Raw genomic sequence first — 19287 nt, 5'->3', positions numbered from 1 at the left:
TGTCACAAAACTAAATGCAGTTAATGGAACACAATTTTTCCCCTGCCTTATTCAGCTGTGTCCCAATGTGATTATTTTTCCACCCTCATTTTTATCCTCTTAAAATCCTAATTGGGGCTGGCGTGCAGAAGCTCTCGAGTGGCAATATATTTGCATTGAGCAAATCACCACAGCATCAGCCATTTTCTTTTCCATGTGACTGAAGGGCATCTGTGTGTAGGACAACCAAGGCTTGTCCTTTCCGAGTGCACTGAGTGTGGTGGCAGTTTGGAGTGGGGTAGACAAGCCGCTCATTTGTTAGGTTGTGCTGGGAAAATGAAGCGCAATGGCTGCATCCCATCAAATGAGAGATTGTTGAGAGAGATCCTTGCTAGGTTGTATTCAGCCAGAGGTTGCCAGGAAACCTCTAAGCAGACAACATCTGCTATAGACGACCTATGCATAAGAAAAAGATCTTGGGGGCATGTTCTAAATTGCACTCTCTTCATATGGTGCACTGGCAGTAGCCAAGCCTGTTGGTTGTCACAATTACTCCTAGAAACTTAGAATACACCCAGCAGGATATGGTGAGTGAGGAATAGTGGGCAAGCTATCAGGGAAGTTTTCCTGTCAATACTGATATTTTTGAAGATATTTTTGATGGGCTTCCAAGGTCCTCAGCACATAGATTGAAAACTATTGTCCTAGGGCAAGTATCAGAACCTGGATTTCCTACATAACACTCCCCAATTAGCTTGAATCCATCCACCCAGGAGAGGACGAATGCAGCCTAAATTAATTTCTTGCCTCTGTGATATGTTTTTTCTACGTGGAAATATGTTGGGGAGGCATGATGGGAAGTACAGTACTAGCTTGTTGGAATGACTTTTTTGGGAAGATGTTGGGGTTTTGGGGCGGGGGGGTATCTACTGTCAGATTACCTTGAGTTGCAGCATAAAGGTGAATATGTAGAAATAAGGTGGTGTCTTGTGCTCCACATGCAGTTGTATTATCCGCAGTCTAGTGGCCTCAAGTAGGTAGGGAGTGGAAGTGAGCGATTTTTCACAAAGCTGAAGGCATGATTGAACATTGGAGGGGGGGTTTGATCTGTTCAGTGGCCCCCTTAACCACATAGATTCCCTGTAGAGCTAATACAGATGCACCTCCTGAATTCAACATTTTCATTATGATCACATCATTTCAAGATGACTGAAAGTTTTCTTTATTTGGTTTATATCCAGCTCTAGCCCTCACTTTCAGCAGTTTTCTTTTAATTGTGGATCTGATCTAATCAAGGCAGTTTATATTCTGAGAGTCTATTCTACAAAACTCAAAACTTCATTTTGGGCCTGGAATCCAGCGTTCACATAGGAACCAAAAACCAACCCCATGAGGCTTTCAGCTTTTCTATTTTATCACCAAATTTCTAGTCTTTAGACTTAAGTTTGTGGACAATGCCTAATGAAATCTAGGCTGCAATCCCATCCTCACTTTCCTGTAAATTCCACTGAACACAATAGGATTTACTTGAGTCGACCTGCTTAGGATTATGCCCCTAGAATGTGAGTGGAATTTCTGAGAGAAGGGAGAGAGGTTGATCTCTGAGACATGCGGTCTCACGGAATCTCTGAATTGCCACAGGACTGCATGTAAACATGAAAGGTGGAAACTTGTGGATCTTCTCATTACAGCAACTACTGTGATATAGCAGGTACGTTAGAGGCCTTAGAAACTGCTGTGAAATCTATGAAATGAACTCTTGCCTCCTGGTACTATACTCCCATGAGTAGCTTACTTTGGCAGTTGTCTTCATTCATACAACAACAACCAACTTGGGATGTATGCTGCATTTCTCACTTTAGATAACACAAGGCCAGTTTTTAAGAACATAAAAACATAAGAACAGCCCCACTGGATCAGGCCATAGGCCCATCTAGTCCAGCTTCCTGTATCTCACAGTGGCCCACCAAATGCCCCAGGGAGCACACCAGATAACAAGAGACCTTATCCTGATGCCCTCCCTAGCATCTGGCATTCTGACATAACCCATTTCTAAAATCAGGAGGTTGCGCATACACATCATGGCTTGTACCCCATAATGGATTTTTCCTCCAGAAACTTGTCCAATCCTCTTTTAAAGGCGTCTAGGCTAGACGCCATCACCACATCCTGTGGCAAGGAGTTCCACAGACCGACCACACGCTGAGTAAAGAAATATTTTCTTTTGTCTGTCCTAACCAGCCCAACACTCAATTTGAGTGGATGTCCCCTGGTTCTGGTATTATGTGAGAGTGTAAAGAGCATCTCCCTATCCACTCTGTCCATCCCCTGCATAATTTTGTATGTCTCAATCATGCCCCCCCTCAGGCGTCTCTTTTCTAGGCTGAAGAGGCCCGAACGCCATAGCCTTTCCTCATAAGGAAGGTGCCCCAGCCCCGTAATCATCTTAGTTGCTCTCTTTTGCACCTTTTCCATTTCCACTATGTCTTTTTTGAGATGCGGCGACCAGAACTGGACACAATACTCCAGGTGTGGCCTTACCATAGATTTGTACAGCGGCATTATAATACTAGCCGTTTTGTTCTCAATACCCTTCCTAATGATCCCAAGCATAGAATTGGCCTTCTTCACTGCCGCCGCACATTGGGTCGACACTTTCATCGACCTGTCCACCACCACCCCAAGATCTCTCTCCTGATCTGTCACAGACAGCTCAGAACCCATCAGCCTATATGTAAAGTTTTGATTTTTTGCCCCAATGTGCATGACTTTACACTTACTGACATTGAAGCGCAACTCCCATTTTGCTGCCCATTCTGCCAGTCTGGAGAGATCCTTCTGGAGCTCCTCACAATCACTTCTGGTCTTCACCACTCAGAAAAGTTTGGTGTCGTCTGCAAACTTGGCCACTTCACTGCTCAACCCTGTCTCCAGGTCATTTATGAAGAGGTTGAAAAGCACCGGTCCCAGGACAGATCCTTGGGGCACAGCGCTTTTCACCTCTCTCCATTGTGAAAATTGCCCATTGACACTCACTCTCTGCTTCCTGGCCTCCAACCAGTTCTCAATCCACGAGAGGACCTGTCCTCTAATTCCCTGACTGTGGAGTTTTTTCAGTAGTCTTTGGTGAGGGACTGTGTCAAACGCCTTCTGAAAGTCCAGATATATAATGTCCACGGGTTTTTCCCTTAGCCATCACCGATGATGCTTGCTGTTAAGATTTATATACTGCTTCTCCACCAAAGGAAACATACAAAGTGGTTTACAAAGCAAAATAGCTAAATGGTCTATGCTTTTACCACCTGTGCGAACTGCTGCGTCTTCTCTTTAATCCTCTGCAAAAAGGGTAGAGATGCCCTTTAATGGCGTGAGGCTACTTAACTGCATTTTTAAAGTCCTCTTTTCTGGGCATGGTGAAGACATACCTCAAGCAGCTTTTGCCTGATCAGTCAAAGTGCCTACAGAACATCCTATCTCCCCCATGACAACAGAGCAGCTCATGATCAGACTATGACAGTGGCTGTGGAATTGACTGCAACTGAAATAGTCCCTGATCAAGTGTAGAGGAATTTGCTGAGTTGCAATGACTGCACACAACACAAGCATGAAATGAGATCCTCTGGTAACAGACACCCTTCAGACTGTTTCTAAAAATGTGAAGCTTTTAGTGTCCTGGTGGCATCAACATTTTGCGTAAGAACTGGAAGTAAAGGTCCCTACTACAAGACTGACTCAAAGATCACTGTTTTCATGTGGATTTCTTCTGCAGCCGCTCTAGAAGCAATTCTATACAGCACAAAAGAGTTGTTCTCTCATTTCCACTATTCACTGGCCACATGACAACATCCCAATTCCTGAGTGCATTGCCATTTTTATGAAAATGAGGATGATGAAGCATAAGGCAAACTGTCTTACCCTCACTTCTCCCTGCCACAGGCACAAGTATTCAGGCATTATAGAAAACAGGTTTCCTTCACTGTACTTTTACCAAGATGAATAAGGCTGCCACTAATGTTCGTGTGTGAATGCCACATAAGATACAAGGGTGGCCCATGTAAACCACTAGCCTGCAGTTTGCCCTGACATCAGCCTTACCAACTAGGCAGCTGCCTGGGAATGAACTTTTTAGGGATAGTAGTTGTGCTGGAGCAACAACTGGAAGGGAGGACTGTTCCCTTTCCAGCAGCAACTCAAGCACACTTTCCTGTTGCCCAGGCAAAAGAGACGTGAAAGGGTAGACAGCCTAATACAGAGGATCACAGGGCAGATCCCAGTGAAAGGCATGAGCAAAGAGCAGCAACAGCAGTTTGCCATGTCTGGGGAAGGGACACACTGAGATGAAGATGTGGGTGTCAGAATGCCAGGTGCAAGGGAGGGCACCAGGATGCAGGTCTCTTGTTATCTGGTGTGCTCCTTGGGCATTTGGTGGGCCGCTGTGAGATATAGGAAGCTGGACTAGATGGGCCTATGGCCTGATCCAGTGGGGCTGTTCTTATGTTCTTAGTGGTGCTAGTTAGCCTTGGAACCCTTCTGAAGTCTAACAGTGGACATGGCCAAGCAGGATAGGCAGCTAAGAGCAAGATTTAAAGCTTGGGACTTGGGTGCATGAAAATTTACCTCTTACCACAGGAGACTAGCTACATGCTAAAATCTGTATTACAGATCCTTGTCTGGGTGACCCTCACATCAGAGACTAGGTATGGGACTCTTTTGTTAGCCCTGAAGCACGCTACCTCCCTTCCTCAGAGAAGGGCTGTCCAAAGACTGTTCCTGTGTCAGTGAAGAGGGGGAAGCACAGATCTCCCTGACACAGGGAAAACCTGCTCTTGCAACTACAGGTACCTCTGTAAGAGGCCAGAAAGTTCGATCATTTTTGGCCCATATTTAAAATTACAGTGGTAATTAGGGGCCTGCCATAGGGACCCCATCCTTTACTAACTCCCTTGAGCATCAGATACACTCACGTGATCAAGAGATAGGGGCAGGGCCATGCAAATACTCTTACAAGACACAATTTTAATTTATCTTTATTTATATAGATATTTGTATAGATTTGACTGGGTGGATTCGGTTTTTCCTTGTCATACACACTTTTTTGGTATTGTAAATTTAAAAAAAAAAGGAAAGGAAAAAAAGTCACAATATATATCAGTACATTCTTGAGCGAATGGTCTGTTTGTCAACGGGACCCAAAAAAAGCATAAAACAAACACAACTCCATGCATGCAAGAGATCAAGAAAGGAAGAGGTTGGCTTATTTTTTTTTTAACCAACCTAAAAAAGGCAAGTACAAATATCAGCAGAGAAGCAGTACAGGGGACGGCGGATCTGTAAAAATTAAGCTAATTCCACTCTCACCTCGAGTACATTTTAAAGTGCAAAGAAGCTTGGGCTTGTTTGTTTTTTTAACCTACATAATGAGCAAATTATATTCCCCAATCCTGCTTAAAAATAATAAAATAAATCTAGAAGTTATACACTATACACAGTCTTGTAGAGATGCCTACGTCTACTCTGTAGCACCAAGAATTGATACGCAAGTAATTAAAATCAATTTTTAAAAAACCTCAAAAGCAGTTATACTTATTTACTTTTATTTCCTGTAGACTTCCTGCCTTTTAACAAACGGTACAACGGACAAGCCACCCCCTTCCCCCCCCCTTGGCCTGGCAGGCGAGGAAACAGTTTCTTTTCTTCCTCCACCTGCCTCAGCCTTGTCAGCTTTGCATTGGACTACGAAAAAAGGACATTATGACAACACAGAAAAAGACAGCAGTGGGGGAGGTGGGGTGGAGCAATGAGTGCCATGCGCAAGAGGCAGAGGCCATGGCAAGGAAAAGTCGAGAGTCGTGGGTCACACGCCGAACTATCTTGGTCTGTTACGCTGCGAGGGTGGAGAAGCACAAGGTCGTTTTTGCGCCACTCCGGGGCCACCAGCCTCTCTCTGCTTGGTCTGCCAAGGTGGGGAGAGTCGGGGTGGCAGGGGTATTGATGCAACAGTTTGGAGCTAGTCCTCTGGGTTTGATATGCTCAGTAGCCAAAGGTCTCCTGCGAGGCATAGACCATGTAGAGGAAGCCGTCTTCATCCTTCTCTTGCTCGTAGATCTCAGAGATGGGGGTGGAAACACTCACCATGCTGTGCTGGTTCACCAACAGGAAGAAGGCCTGGGTGGGGTTCAGCTGCAGGCGGCGTCTGAGGGAAGGGCAAAAGGCAGTCATTTCAGCCTCACGTGCTGTCCCATGCATCCCAATTGTTCTTGCACCATAACAAAAGCACAGGAGACTGACGAAGCTGCAGCAGCAATACCACAACGAGCAAGATTTTGCAGCATGCCAGGTCAGCATCCAGAGTGCTGGTGGGCCTATGTGACAAAGACTCAGAACTGTCCTCCTACCTGCTTTTCCACAGCTTTGGAGCTCAGTTGCACTTTTGCATGCACAGAGTCCTGGCTTAGCATCGCCAGCTAGGGCTGGAAAGACCCCTGTCTGAGACCCTGGAGGGCTGCCATCACCCACGGCAGACAAGTCTGAGTTACTGCTAGACAATAGCAGGATGTTGATACGTTCATATTTTGGACCAATGCCTGTTTCTTCCTCAACTCAATTTGCCAACCCATTACTTGCCATTCTCCTAATTTGTAAATGAGAATTGCATCATCGCCATGCTCTTATAAACACAGGGCAAACACCAGTGCAAAAAAAGCCAAAAAACGATGGCAGAGGGACGCGATGGCAGAGTCTCTTGACTAACACTTTTCAGTGTAAAAAGTGCCTGCTAACCAATACTTAGAACAGCCATCTTGGCAGCCAATCAGGACTGGCCATCTTGAGGTCATGTGGGATTTTGGACATAGAACACTCAACGGGAGGGAAGCCTACGATTGCTTGACCTGTATTGCCAGGAGCAGATCACAGCTGGTTATGTTTATGCATTGCACTTACCGGATTATTTTTACCAATTCACTCATGTTGACATGGTCAGGGACTAGGAATTTGGTCTTATCCAACACAGGCAGTTGTTTCTCCCCCTTGTATCTTTCAATGATGACCTGGTGGGAGAGAAATGCGCACAGTCAGTACCTTCCCTGTCCAGTTCTATAAAGACAATGCAAGCAGTCTTTCAGAAGGCAAAACACAAGTGCCTAGCAGGGGACTGTCTTTTATACACCAGCAATTAGGCCCTTTCCAATGGCGGTATTCCAAGCTGATTTTCCCCTCTACTACATCACTCCATGCAGTCAGAAATGTCAATGAAGAAGATGCATTGCTGACAAAGGGTGGGAGTATCTTCTGGGTCAAGAAAAACAAACAATATTAGGCTGACACAACATTTACTGTACACTGCACAGCATATAGGGATTGGATAACATAGAGAATGCAACATCATAGCAAGGTGCAGGAGAACTGCAGGAGCTCAGATGCACAGAGCTCCTGTGATGTAAATGACGGCTACTGAAGGTCAAACTACATGGAACACTGAATGCATCACTTGCCCTGATGTGCTTCAGTTTTCCTTGCTAAACAGCAGCTGGAATGGGACCCCAGAGAAAGGGGGGGAGCGAGCTTTACCCCCACAATTTGGATACCACCTGCAGCTGCTATTTTACTAATGGAAAACTGCTCCCATAGGAGCCAATGTGATCTTGGCAAAACTATTTTTGGTCTCACTGAGCAGTCAATGTTTGCATTTCCCTTACTCTCAATCATTACCTTGCTACATTTTTCTCTGCTTCTCACGGTGTTGGGTAGTTTTAGTTTCAGCTACTAGGTTCTCTGATGATACCAGACATGCACATAAAAAGGACAGCTTGCTCCACAATTCAGCTGAGCAATACATGTTAAGCAGACATCACAAGCAAGTTAAGATTCAGTATGGCGTACACATTTTTATGTCAAAGAAACATCACAACCGAGGATCTTAGATAAGCCAAGCTTTTTCCCCAAGTAGGTCCACTCCAGAACATGGGAATGGGGGGGGGGAAGAGAAGGACGGTGGCTAAGTGGTGGGGCACGTGCCCTACAAGCAGAAGCACTCAGATTCAGCCCCTGACATGATCTGGTAGAACTTGGTAAGACACCTGTCTGAAGTCTTGCAGAATGACTACAATTCAATACTGGCAAAAGCATTACTGAGCAAGATGGTTCACTAGTCCAAGGCAGCTTCATCAGAGATGATGTGTGCTCCCGCACTGCCTGAATGCCGCTCCGAATGTTGCTTCTGTGTGTACACACAGATGAACCACCCATGGATGAAGAGGGAAGGCAGGGAGACAGCAAATGGGCCTCCGTCTCCCCTTCACTTATGACACCACAGTATGCTCTGCTCTGCACTGCTTCTCCCTGAAGTGAACAGGAACAAGGGATGCTGGGAACCTAGCATCTTCTGGTCTTGTTCAGTGTAAGCAGAAGCAGCACAGTGCAGGGAGGTTACCTATCATGCTTGTAAAGGGAAGGAGGGCTCCAAACTGACATTCCTTGCATACGTGGTACTTTATAAGCACCAAGTAGGTGGAGAGAAGTGATTCGGAGTTGTGCAGCTTTCCCCCCCCCTTCTTTCTCCAGTGGCGCTGGAATGGAAGGGTGCGGCTGCTGCTATCTTCTTCAGACTTTCTGAGCGCAAGTTCAGAGAAGGTCAGGGCCTGCAGTGGAGCGGCAGGCTGGAGAGAACAGTGGACAGATGGACTGGGGACCTTGTTTACTTGCCACCCTTCCAAGGGTACAGCTCCATATGACTGTATCACATTGCCCACATGGCAAGGCCGACCCTGAGCTTCATACACGAATGCAGTAAACCTGAGGTATTCAATCTGTGCGCCCCGCCTCCCTAGTGAGGCGAGGCTAGCCTCCAGGGGCGTTGCCAGGCATCTGGGGGGGGGGAGAGAGGCTGCTCTGCTGTGCTCTGTAGCACCTGCTGACTTGCTGCTTTTCTGCAGCTCTGCACGAGGTGGGTGGGGCAGCGTGAAGCTAGGAGGGCACGGTGGGGGGAGGTGGGAGAGAAGGCTGGCTGGGTAGGCAGGCAGAGGTGCCACATCTCATCATGGAGCTCTCTTCATGTGCAACCTCGCCCCAGTGTGCCCCTTGCCCTGGGCATCTTGGGATTGGTCAAGGCTGGAGGAGAGAAGAGTGCGGAGGTGCTGCATCTCATCAGCACAGGGCATGCTCCTGGCAGGCTTTAAAGTAAGCACAGGCAGTGCAGCGCTTTCCTCTGCTTGGGAAGGAAGAAGCCAGCCTGCTCCTAGTGGGGGAGGTGTCCAAATGCCCCAGCCTGCATCCCTCCTGGGGGTGGGTCTTGCCTGGGGGGAACAGGGGTGGCATCTGCATGCTGTGTGTGTGTGTGTGTGTGTGTGTGAGCAGCCCCCATCTACTTTGGGGTGAGTTGTAATCTTGCTGGGTGTGACTGCAATTGTTTCCACACTTTCCTGGGAGTAAGCCCAATTGACTCAAATGGGGCTTACTTCTGAGTAGACCTACATAGGCTTTGGGGGTCTGTGTCAGCTTAACCAAGGATCCTCACCTTTCTCTTTTTCCTCCCCCTTCAAAAAAGAAAAAAAGTCACTCTTTTATGGCTTTGTCTCCAAAAACTGGTTAAAAATAAAAAATCCCCATTCCTTTTCAGCCATTCTCCTTTTTCCTTCTGCCTCCTTTTTTTTTGGGGGGGGGGGTACTTTGTTGGCTGCTATTGTAAGACAAAAGGCACAATCCTAGCTAGGTCTACTCAGAAGTAAGCCCTATTGTGTTCAGTGGGACTCACTCCCAGGAAAGTGGAGTTAGGATTCCAGCCAAACAGTCTCTGGGTCTCAGTTTGCATCAGTTTGCAATTAGCAGATACACACAAAACAAAGTCTTCCCCTCCTGCAAATTCATCACTTCCCCCCTCCCTTTCCAAAACCCTCCAGGTGTGCTGCTAACAAACTCAGGGCACAATCCTAACCAGGTCTACTCAGAAGTAAGTCCTATTTTGTTCAATGGGGCTTAAGTGTGGTTAGGATTGCAGCCTCAGAGTGCTGGCAGCCTTGTTTCTAGTGTATAATTATGACACCTTCATCCCCATTTTGGGGTAACTGAGGTGAGGTGTTATAATGGGGAACCATGGCCAATGGCTACAAGGATCATGGAAGGCGCGAGCCGGAAAAGTTTGAGAACCACTGCAGTAAACCAAAGAGGGCACCTCCTATAAACAAGCCACACTCAAACAGCTGGACTTCATTTTTGAGGCCGTACTTGAAAGGTGCTTTCCCATCCAAAGAGAACATTTCTGCAACTGCATATATTCTCTACTGGCAGATGCACAAAACCACTCCACTGAACTTCTGTTTAAAATAATACAAAATTATAACAACATGAAACCATCGCCTCTTCATTCTGTGCTCAGAAGAATGCCTCTGATGGATCAGACTAGGGGTCCAATCCTATCCAGCTTTCTATCACCAGTGCAGCTGCAGTGCAACTCCAAGGTAAGGGAACAAACTTTTCCATACATTGAGGAGGCCTCTGTGATTGCCTCCCCACCACAGGATGCAGTGCATGCCCCATTGCACAGCTGCACTGGCACTGGAAAATTGGATAGAATTGGGCCCTAATCTTATACATGCTTACCTGGAAATTAGTCTCATTTATTCAATGCAGTACCATGCAGTCAGGGTAGGCAGAGCCCCACCTGACCCAGCAAGGAAAAAAAATATATACCTTTTATGGGACTCATCAGCCTGGGAAGGCAGCTCATCTAAGAGAAGGAAACTCTGACCTCAAACCTCCACTGCCTTGTGGCCATATCCAGTTGTGGAAAAGGCTTCAGGAGTCAACCTTGAGGCAAAATCTGGAGCTGGAGTCCCTGAGGCAGTTCATGGCTGAACACAGTCATGTTCTGGCAACTCCTGCGACGCCGCTGGAACCAACCGTATTGGCTTCTGCCTTTCCCTTGGACCATTCCAGCGACGTGGAGAGGGGGGATTTGCTGCATGGGTAACAGCCTATCCTCCATACCTTCTTTACCCAGGCTTTGCGCACTGGAGAGGACACTCCAACTAACCACCATTCAGAGCATGATACCATAGTCTTTCGAGACTGAAGGTTGCCAACAACATATACCTTTTGCTTTTCCCAAGCTGCTTTTCTCTGCTGCAGCACACAGTCTGTTTTTAAAAGCAGTACAAACACAAACATGGAGGGAACAAGAAGGGCTGCCAATCAGCTCAATTGCTAGGTGACTTGCAAGGAACAAAACAGGCAAGGATACCTGTGCAACCAGAAACAACCACCTCCGTTTGCCCAATTAGAAAAAAGACACATTATGGAGAGTAGCCTCCAGCAGGTTGATCTGCATTCCTAGCTAGCTACAAAAAAAAAAAAAAGGCAGGATGGCTGGCTAGCCAATCAAAAAATAGCAGGTTGCCTGTATCAGCAAGCTCCGGGGAGGCAGCTGGAAGAGTTGCTTCTCTTCTGTAAAAAAAAAAAAAAAAAAAAAAAGCAAAAAAAAGCACAGGGAGGAGCCTGCCCAATGGACCAGCTCTCCAAAGCATCAGGAGCAGCCGTTTCCTAGTTGCTTCAGGAGGCCTGTGCTGAGCTCTCCCCAGCTCCAAGTGGGGGAAGAAGAGGTGAGTTTAAAAAAAAAAAAACATTATTGAGGCGGTGGGAGAGAGAAAATGTTCCAGAGACTGAGTTTTATTTATTCCCGGGTGGGGGGAGTGCGTGTTGTGGAGACTGAGCTTAAGGGGGGAGGGAGGGGAAGACTAAGTGTGTGTTGCCTCCTCTGGAATGGATCTCACTACACATCACTGGTTCAATGGAGCTTATTTCTGAACAGACATGTATTTAGACAGCTAAGGCTGCAATCCTAACCACACTTATTTGAGAGTAACCCCCATTGAACAAAATAGGACTTACTTCTGAGTAGACCTGGTTAGGCTTATGCCCCAAGACAATTTTACCGTGTCCTTCTGCCCCTGTAAAGGCAACTGGGGCAGCCCACAACATATATAAAACCATTTATAAAAAAGAAAATCATGTCATTCATAGAAAAATTTTAGGTCCATTCTCTTTCCACCAAGTCTACCCCAATAAGTCCAAATTAGAGACCAGCAGAACTGGGCAGAGTTCCTACAGAAGGCCTCTCAGGCAAGGAAGAGGGGCTGAGCAGGTGATATTTGCTTAGCCCTGGATAGGAGCAGGACTTCCCTTGCTGAGCAGTTGACAGGCATAGGACTATGCTGCAAAGTTATTATTATTTGAAAAATTTATATCCCACCTTTCCCATGCTGAAGCAAATGCCCAACACGGCATACAAAGTTCCACTATAAATATACAATATAAAAACATCTAGCTTGGGAAAAGGCCCCCAACAGTGACTGCTCAGATGCCCCTAGAAATCTTATGGCCAGGGGAAATGAGGGGTAGGCATCTCCTAAGGTTGTTTCCAGCTCCACTATCTCTGCAGGTTTCATTCATAGTTATTATGGCTGAGAGCCTCTGACAAGCCTATCTCTGTCATTCAGACATGACAATCCTATGCACACTTTCCTGGGAGTAAGCCCCACTGAACACAATGGAACTTACTTCTAAGTTGACATGCATAGAATTGTGATGTCAGTTTTTTTGTTTTTTTTAAAAGCCATATAACAACAGCCACCAGGAGACCCTGTGGGAAAATAACATGGTTAATTATGTGCTTTATGTAGAATTACTCCATTTGTGCCGAGCCTACTATCAATCTGTTTTGTTAGACTCCTCTCCCCCCCCCCCCCCCCGTTCTAGTGCTTTAGGTTAGACCATTTTTGTCTGGCAAAATCTAGACAAAAGCACTAGTGGGCCAGAAAGGGAACAACTGCCAGGTGGTATGAGAATTACTAGGCTTCCATGTCTGCATCTCTCAGGCTATGAATTATCCAGGCATTCTGTTTGTGCATGACTTATGCCTCTTACTTGACAGAGAAACCAACAGGCCAAAGGGGAAATGACTGAAGGTTGCCAATACATGGAGAGTAGCCTCCAGCAGGTTGATCTGCATTCCTAGCTAGCTACAAAAAAGAAAAAAAAAAAGGGCAGGATGGCTGGCTAGCCAATCAAAAAATAGCAGGTTGCCTGTATCAGCAAGCTCTGGGGAGGCAGCTGGAAGAGTTGCTTCTCTTCTGTAAAAAAAAAAACAACAAAAAAAAAACACATCTAGATTGGGAAAAGGCCCTCAACAGTGACTGCCCCTGGAAATCTTATGGCCAGGGGAAATGAGAGGTAAAGTTGTTTCCAGCTCCACTATCTCTGCAGGTTTCATTCATAGTTATTATGGCTGAGAGCCTCTGACAAGCCTATCTCTGTCATTCAGGCTGCAATCCTATGCACACTTTCCTGGGAGTAAGCCCCACTGAACACAATGGAACTTACTTCTAAGTTGACATGCATAGAATTGTGATGTCAGTTTTTTTGTTTTTTTTTTAAAGCCATATAACAGCAGCCACCAGGAGACCCTGTGGGAAAATAACATGGTTAATTATGTGCTTTATGTAGAATTACTCCATTTGTGCCACACCTACTATCAATCTGTTTTGTTAGACTCCTCCCCCCCCCCTTCTAGTGCTTTACATTAACCATTTTTGTCTGGCAAAATCTAGACCAAAGCACTAGTGGGCCAGAAAGGGAACAACTGCCAGGTGGTATGAGAATTACTAGGCTTCCATGTCTGCATCTCTCAGGCTATGAATTATCCAGGCATTCTGTGTGTGCATGACTTATGCCTCTTACTTGACAGAGAAACCAACAGGCCAAAGGGGAAATGTAGTCAGGCAATTGTGCATGGTACCCAAACGACAGATCAGAGCAGTGGCCCAACATTAATGAGTGGAAAGTACCAGTGGCAGAGTTTGGACACCCAGAAATGACACGGCTGCAAACCTGCCCTGGAAGCAAGGAAGAGTCTTTCTCCATCCATCCCGCCACCACCCACCCCAAAATCAAGGAATCAATTCAAAAATGCAAAGACAGTATATCAAACAGAACTGTCAAACAGAACTGACTGTCCTACCTCAGAATGTGGGTAGTCATGCGTTCAATTCCTATATAGATACAAAAGGAAACCTGTTCTAGCTCAAGGAACGCTACAGTGTCAGCAAACACGTCTTAGGCTAGCCTTCTCCATGGCCTGCTAGTATTCCACTTAATGGGGGAGCTTCTCTTGTTGCTAAATGCGGGGAGCCTTCAAACACAATTATAGTTTTCCATTTTCTGTGTGCAGGCACATTATACACCTGTATTCCTTCTCAAACAAGCTTCTTGCAGATGGTTACCTTTCTGCTGTTACTGCACATTGCTATAATCATGGAAATCTAAAGTGCTAATTCAGTGCTTAACTATGTAGAGCAGTGGTTCTTACACTTTTAGCAGTGGTTCTCACACATTAAATACATTTAGCACCCACTTTTTAGAATGAGAACCTGTCAGGACCCATCAGAAGTGACGTCATGACTGGAAGCGACATCATCAAGCAGGAAAATTTTTAACTCTCTTAGGCTGCAATCCTACCTGCACTTGCCTAGGAGTGAGTCCCATTGACCGTCATTGTTAAAAGAATATACATAGTAGCCTGTTAAAAATACAGATGTGTAACATTTCCCCAAATGCGGTCAGATACCATGGTAGAATCAAGTCTAATATATTGAAAATAAAATACTGAAATGAATGGGGACCCACCTGAAATTGGCTCGCGACCCACCTAGTGGGTCCCAACCCACAGTTTGAGAAACACTGATGTAGAGCTATGTATGATGTAGGTTTGCTTACAAATTGGGCACACAGTGGCCCTGATCACAGGGAGAGGTACCCTAGGTACTGTGTTTGACTGCAAATACTGTATTTGCAGGGAGCAGAGGGGGGCACTACAGAGTACACAAGTGGGGGGCTAGCAGGTGTGCCTCCACCCCCAACACAATAAGGATGACAGGGCTACAAATATGATGTAAAACAAGGACCAGGTATCAATAATCTCAGTGCCTTTACATTCATTGCCCAGAATGCTGGAAGCAAGTTTATTTCATCTTAAGAATGTGAGAACAAAGTACAGTACAACAAATTAGAGCAGTTTAGTTAGTGCAGCTAAACACTACATCTCCCCCAACCCTAATGCTCACTTCCATGGCCCTTGGAGACATATGGAGCTCTGTTTGCATCAGGTGGTTCTGGGGGCATTTTTTATCCTTGTTTTTAATCTGCAGATTTTTGTACTTCTGCCTACTTAGGGAGACCCCTGAGCATGTCAAAACCACTAAGCTGCCTGCGGTTGGTTCCATTCAAGCTGAGAGGCACTCTAGCACCCGAGTTCATTATTGGTGTGACCGTTTATTATTTGCATATACCCCAGCTGCTTGAGGCCAGAAGTGTTTTGGATTTTTCCATATTTTGGAATACTTGCAAGTACATAAGAGAATATGAGATTTTGGGGCTAGAGCCCACAAAATTCATTTATGTTTCATATACCCCTTTATACAAATAGCCTGAAGGTGATTATAGACAATATTTTTAATACGTTTGCGCATCAAATAAGGTTTGTGCCTGAAACACAGTTTGTGATTTTATTTCTTTAGGGGAGAAAAGGTTTTAAAAAGTCGTGTTGGTGCTCAAAAAAGTTCCATATTTTGAAGTAATTCCATATTCCAGAATTCTGGATAAGGGGTCCACAACCTATACAGAACCTTTCTCCTTACATTTCCATGTAAAAGAGAGGGTTAAAGAGAGAGGGTCCCCTTTTAAAATAATGAATGAAAATCCAGAAAGATTTCTTGCATCTATTTGAGTGGGCCAGGACCTTTCAGCCCCCCTCCCCTGTATCTGTGAGATGTTTGGCAAACATGAGGTTCTTACTACAGAAACCCTAAATGTCAAAGCCTTTACCATGAGAGCTTTGAGAGGACTGAAGCAGGAATCCAAATGCACCTTCCATGTGCTTGTATATGCCCTTCCCCCATCCAGCTGGGCTCTCTCCCTTTGGGCTGAGTTCCAACATTTCCATCTGTAGCCTGGAGAGAAACCTATCTAATTCTAACTACTCAGCACAGAGTCATACGTGCGCAGGAGATGCACAGGAGGTGGACGGGTTTTGCAAGAGGAAACACCGGAAAGGCAGGGAATTTGGAGGTGTGAGGATTGTTCAGATAAAACATTTCCAGCAACTTGTTCCGCGTCCCTGCTCCAAACCCAAATGCTCAGTGCCTGTAGTAGCCTGGGACAGAACCACAAAGCAGCGCTCTCTTAGGGCACAACCAGACATAAGATCCATTTCTGAGAGAGAGAGAGAGAGAGAGAGAGATCCCCCAGCATCTTGTGGGCTGAAATAGCTATGCTGCCTTTTCTGCTGGCCTAGCTAATTCAAATAGTTCTAATTGACAGACCTATTTGCCATGAAGTCACCTAATCCTTTTCTTAAGTCACTGAAGATTATCCTAACTTCCACTAGAAGAACATTTCTTATTATTACAGAACTAGCGTGATATCCATGCTTCGCCACGGTATTTAACTACTTTAAATCCATTTTTTTTTAACTCCAATAAATTTTCCTTTGATTGCAACGAACAACCGAAATTTGACACAACTACCCCATGTCAAGCAACACCCTGAAATTATTGAAAGTCCTGGTTCCGTCAAATTTTTTTGCTTAATAACTTGATATTTTTGTATTTTGAATTGGTTTTGTGCTATAATTGCACAGTACCCATGCTTTGCAAAGGTGTTTGCAAAAGTGAAGGAAAACAAATTAAGAAAAAAAAATGTAGTTTGAATAAAGTGAAGTGTGTTGATGCAGAAATATGATGAAGTGAAATTTGAAATATAACACTTGATGAAGAAATAACAAAGAGAGAACTGTAGTGAAAAAACTAGTCAAGGAAAAATGCCTCCTGTGAGGGAAGCTAGACTGGGCCACAGAACTCTTGAGCCAGTGACCCTCTGACTCTCTTCTCACTGGAACATAAGCAGAGCAGGGGCTAGTGATAGCACAAGTTCTCAGGCGAAAGGCTTGTCAAAATCTTGGGATGGCAGAACTTCGCACTGATTCAGAAATGCACTTCATTTTACTAGTGTTTACAAGTAAACACTAAAATGATTGTTATTTTACTGTTACTCCCCCTGCCATACTGACTTTAAAAGGTTTATGTTAGAACCTTTATGGTTAAGTTGTGTTGGCCAGGTCTCTCTCAGGCAGTAAGTAGCACATGGGAAAAAGCCAGCCAGGCCTAAGTAATAGGAAGGGTTCTATAATTCAACCCCAAATTTAGATTTGCCCCTTTAGGAGCTGATTAGGATGAAATCCTGAATTATGTGTGCACGCATTTGTATGGGTACCCTTTGTAAGCAAAAACCAAGTCGATATCTCATTGGGCCTAAGAGATATTGAGTAATCCATGAAAACACATTTTACTCCTTTTCACACACACACGGGATCGAATTTCTAAAAATCCCTTCTTAGTGGACCCTTATGATATGGAAGGAATATACTGCATGAATTTCATGTTTCTAGGTCCAGGAGTTTTGGCTGGGCATTGATAAGTCAGTCAGGACATTCATTATATAGAGAGAAAAGGAAATGAATGGAGTTACCCCATTTCAATAGGAGACAAACTGTTTATACATGGGAGAGTTCAAGTTGGCAAGTGCTTTGTGTAGCTAAGAATTCAGCAGGCATGAATTTGGGGGAGGATGGAACCCAGGCTTTTCTTAAGCTAAAAAGTCAGGAGGCCAGTCCTTGGTTCTGAAGGCCTCCCTGATGGTCCTAAAATGGGAGCCTGGACATCTACCTGAGAGGAGGGGCTCAGGTGCAAGTGTGAGGCGAACTCACTTCTCCCTAAGAACATAATAACAGCCCTGCTGGATCAGGCCATAGGCCCATCTAGTCCAGCTTCCTATATCTCACAGTGGCCCACCAAATGCTCCCTGAGTATGCTCAGCAAGAAAGGCAGTATGGGTTGCAGTTTCTAGAAGAAAGTCGATGACCAAGATGGGATGTTATCCGAGAGAGACTGCAAAGGAAGTAAAGAGAAGCAAATGGCAGTGAGCAACTGCTACCAAGCTTAGAAGACACATGTAGCTGATGTTGACTGCAGGAATACATGCTCCCAAATTGCATTCAATGCTTCAACCTGTGGATCTGTAAATAAAGCAGATAGGACAAAGATACCAGAAGCCTGCAGGGATTTCTCCTCTAAAAGAAGCCCAAAGTCAGGTAGTGCTGTGCTCCTGGAGCTTCTCATTGCTCAGGGAAGTGGGGTATGGGCATGTAACATTATATAACAGGGGTGTCCAAAGTTTTTGGCAGGAGGGCCACATTGTCTCTCTGAAGGAAGGGGGGGGGGAAAGAATTAATTTACATTTAAAATTTAAATAAATTTACATAAGTTTACATAAATAAATATATTAAAGATGAACTTATATGAATGAATGAAGGTCTTGCAATAGCTCAAGGCCTATAAAAGCTCAAGGCCTATAAAAGGCCTTGCACAAAGCAAGGCCAGCCTTTCCTTTGCTTCTACTACTACATCACAGATGTGAAACAGCAAGCAGTGGAGGAAGCCCTCATCCCACAGCTTACGCAAGAGGTCAAACAGTCACCCTTATGCTGAGAGCAGTTGCGTCAGGCCAGTGCGGGCTCCAACAAATCTCTGGAGGGCCAGAGGCTCATTGAAGACTGGGGGCTCTCTGAGGGCCGCACTGAGAGGCCTTGAGGGCCGCATGTGGCCCCAGGCCCGGGGTTTGGGCACCCCTGTTATATAAAGTATGTGTGGTGTGAACGTGTATTCATGAAAGGATCCTGAATTCTGCTATTACAGTAAGAAAAATGCCTCGCTATGCCATCTCTCTGCACTGCACAGGATTTTATAAATGTTGAGGTCCCCAAAGACAACTTTTTCTCGATAGCGAAAATACAGGAACTGCCAACTCAGATAGATTGTTTCCACTCCAGTGGATGTGGTGAACAACTGTCCTCTCCTTCATATCACCATTTAAAACAGTTTGACAGCTGTCTATGTGAAGGTCAATTTCCATGTGAGTGGGAGCTGGTTTCCTTTTACTGTGTCTTCTGTGGTGTGGTGTGGAATCTTTATCCATTCCCCAAAGTGTGGGGAAGTATAAAGAGCTGTACCCATACATGGAAGATGGGTTTTTAAGTTGAGCCTTCTTTGAAAGCCAGTATACACCTCCTCCTTCACGCCACATTTAATCACTTATCTAGCCTTCCTTTAGTGAAGGCAATTGGAGAGTACAAACACAGCTTGGGAAAGCCTGCCAGTGAAACAGGAGCAAACCACAGGTGCAAGCAACACACCACAGGTGCAA

At 45.3% G+C, this 19287-nt stretch overlaps 1 protein-coding gene across 1 annotated transcript in view; it reads right to left on the bottom strand.

Annotated features, from left to right (window-relative positions):
- Positions 1–4990: 4990 nt before the first annotated feature.
- Positions 4991–19287, bottom strand: part of MAP1LC3A (microtubule associated protein 1 light chain 3 alpha) — a 39983-nt gene continuing 25686 nt past the window's right edge. Inside the window, exons 3-4 of the mRNA XM_066624688.1 lie at positions 6922–7028; positions 4991–6172 (exon numbers count right to left, since the gene is read on the bottom strand). Coding sequence (XP_066480785.1) covers positions 6010–6172; positions 6922–7028 — 270 coding nt within the window. The 3' untranslated portion in view covers positions 4991–6009. The remainder of the gene's footprint in view (positions 6173–6921; positions 7029–19287) is intronic.

Source organism: Tiliqua scincoides, chromosome 4, assembly GCF_035046505.1.
Source record: "Tiliqua scincoides isolate rTilSci1 chromosome 4, rTilSci1.hap2, whole genome shotgun sequence".
In the NCBI taxonomy this organism is placed as follows: Eukaryota; Metazoa; Chordata; class Lepidosauria; order Squamata; family Scincidae; genus Tiliqua; species Tiliqua scincoides.
The sequence above is the reverse complement of the archived record's forward strand: the minus strand, read 5'-3'. Positions and strand labels throughout refer to the sequence as shown.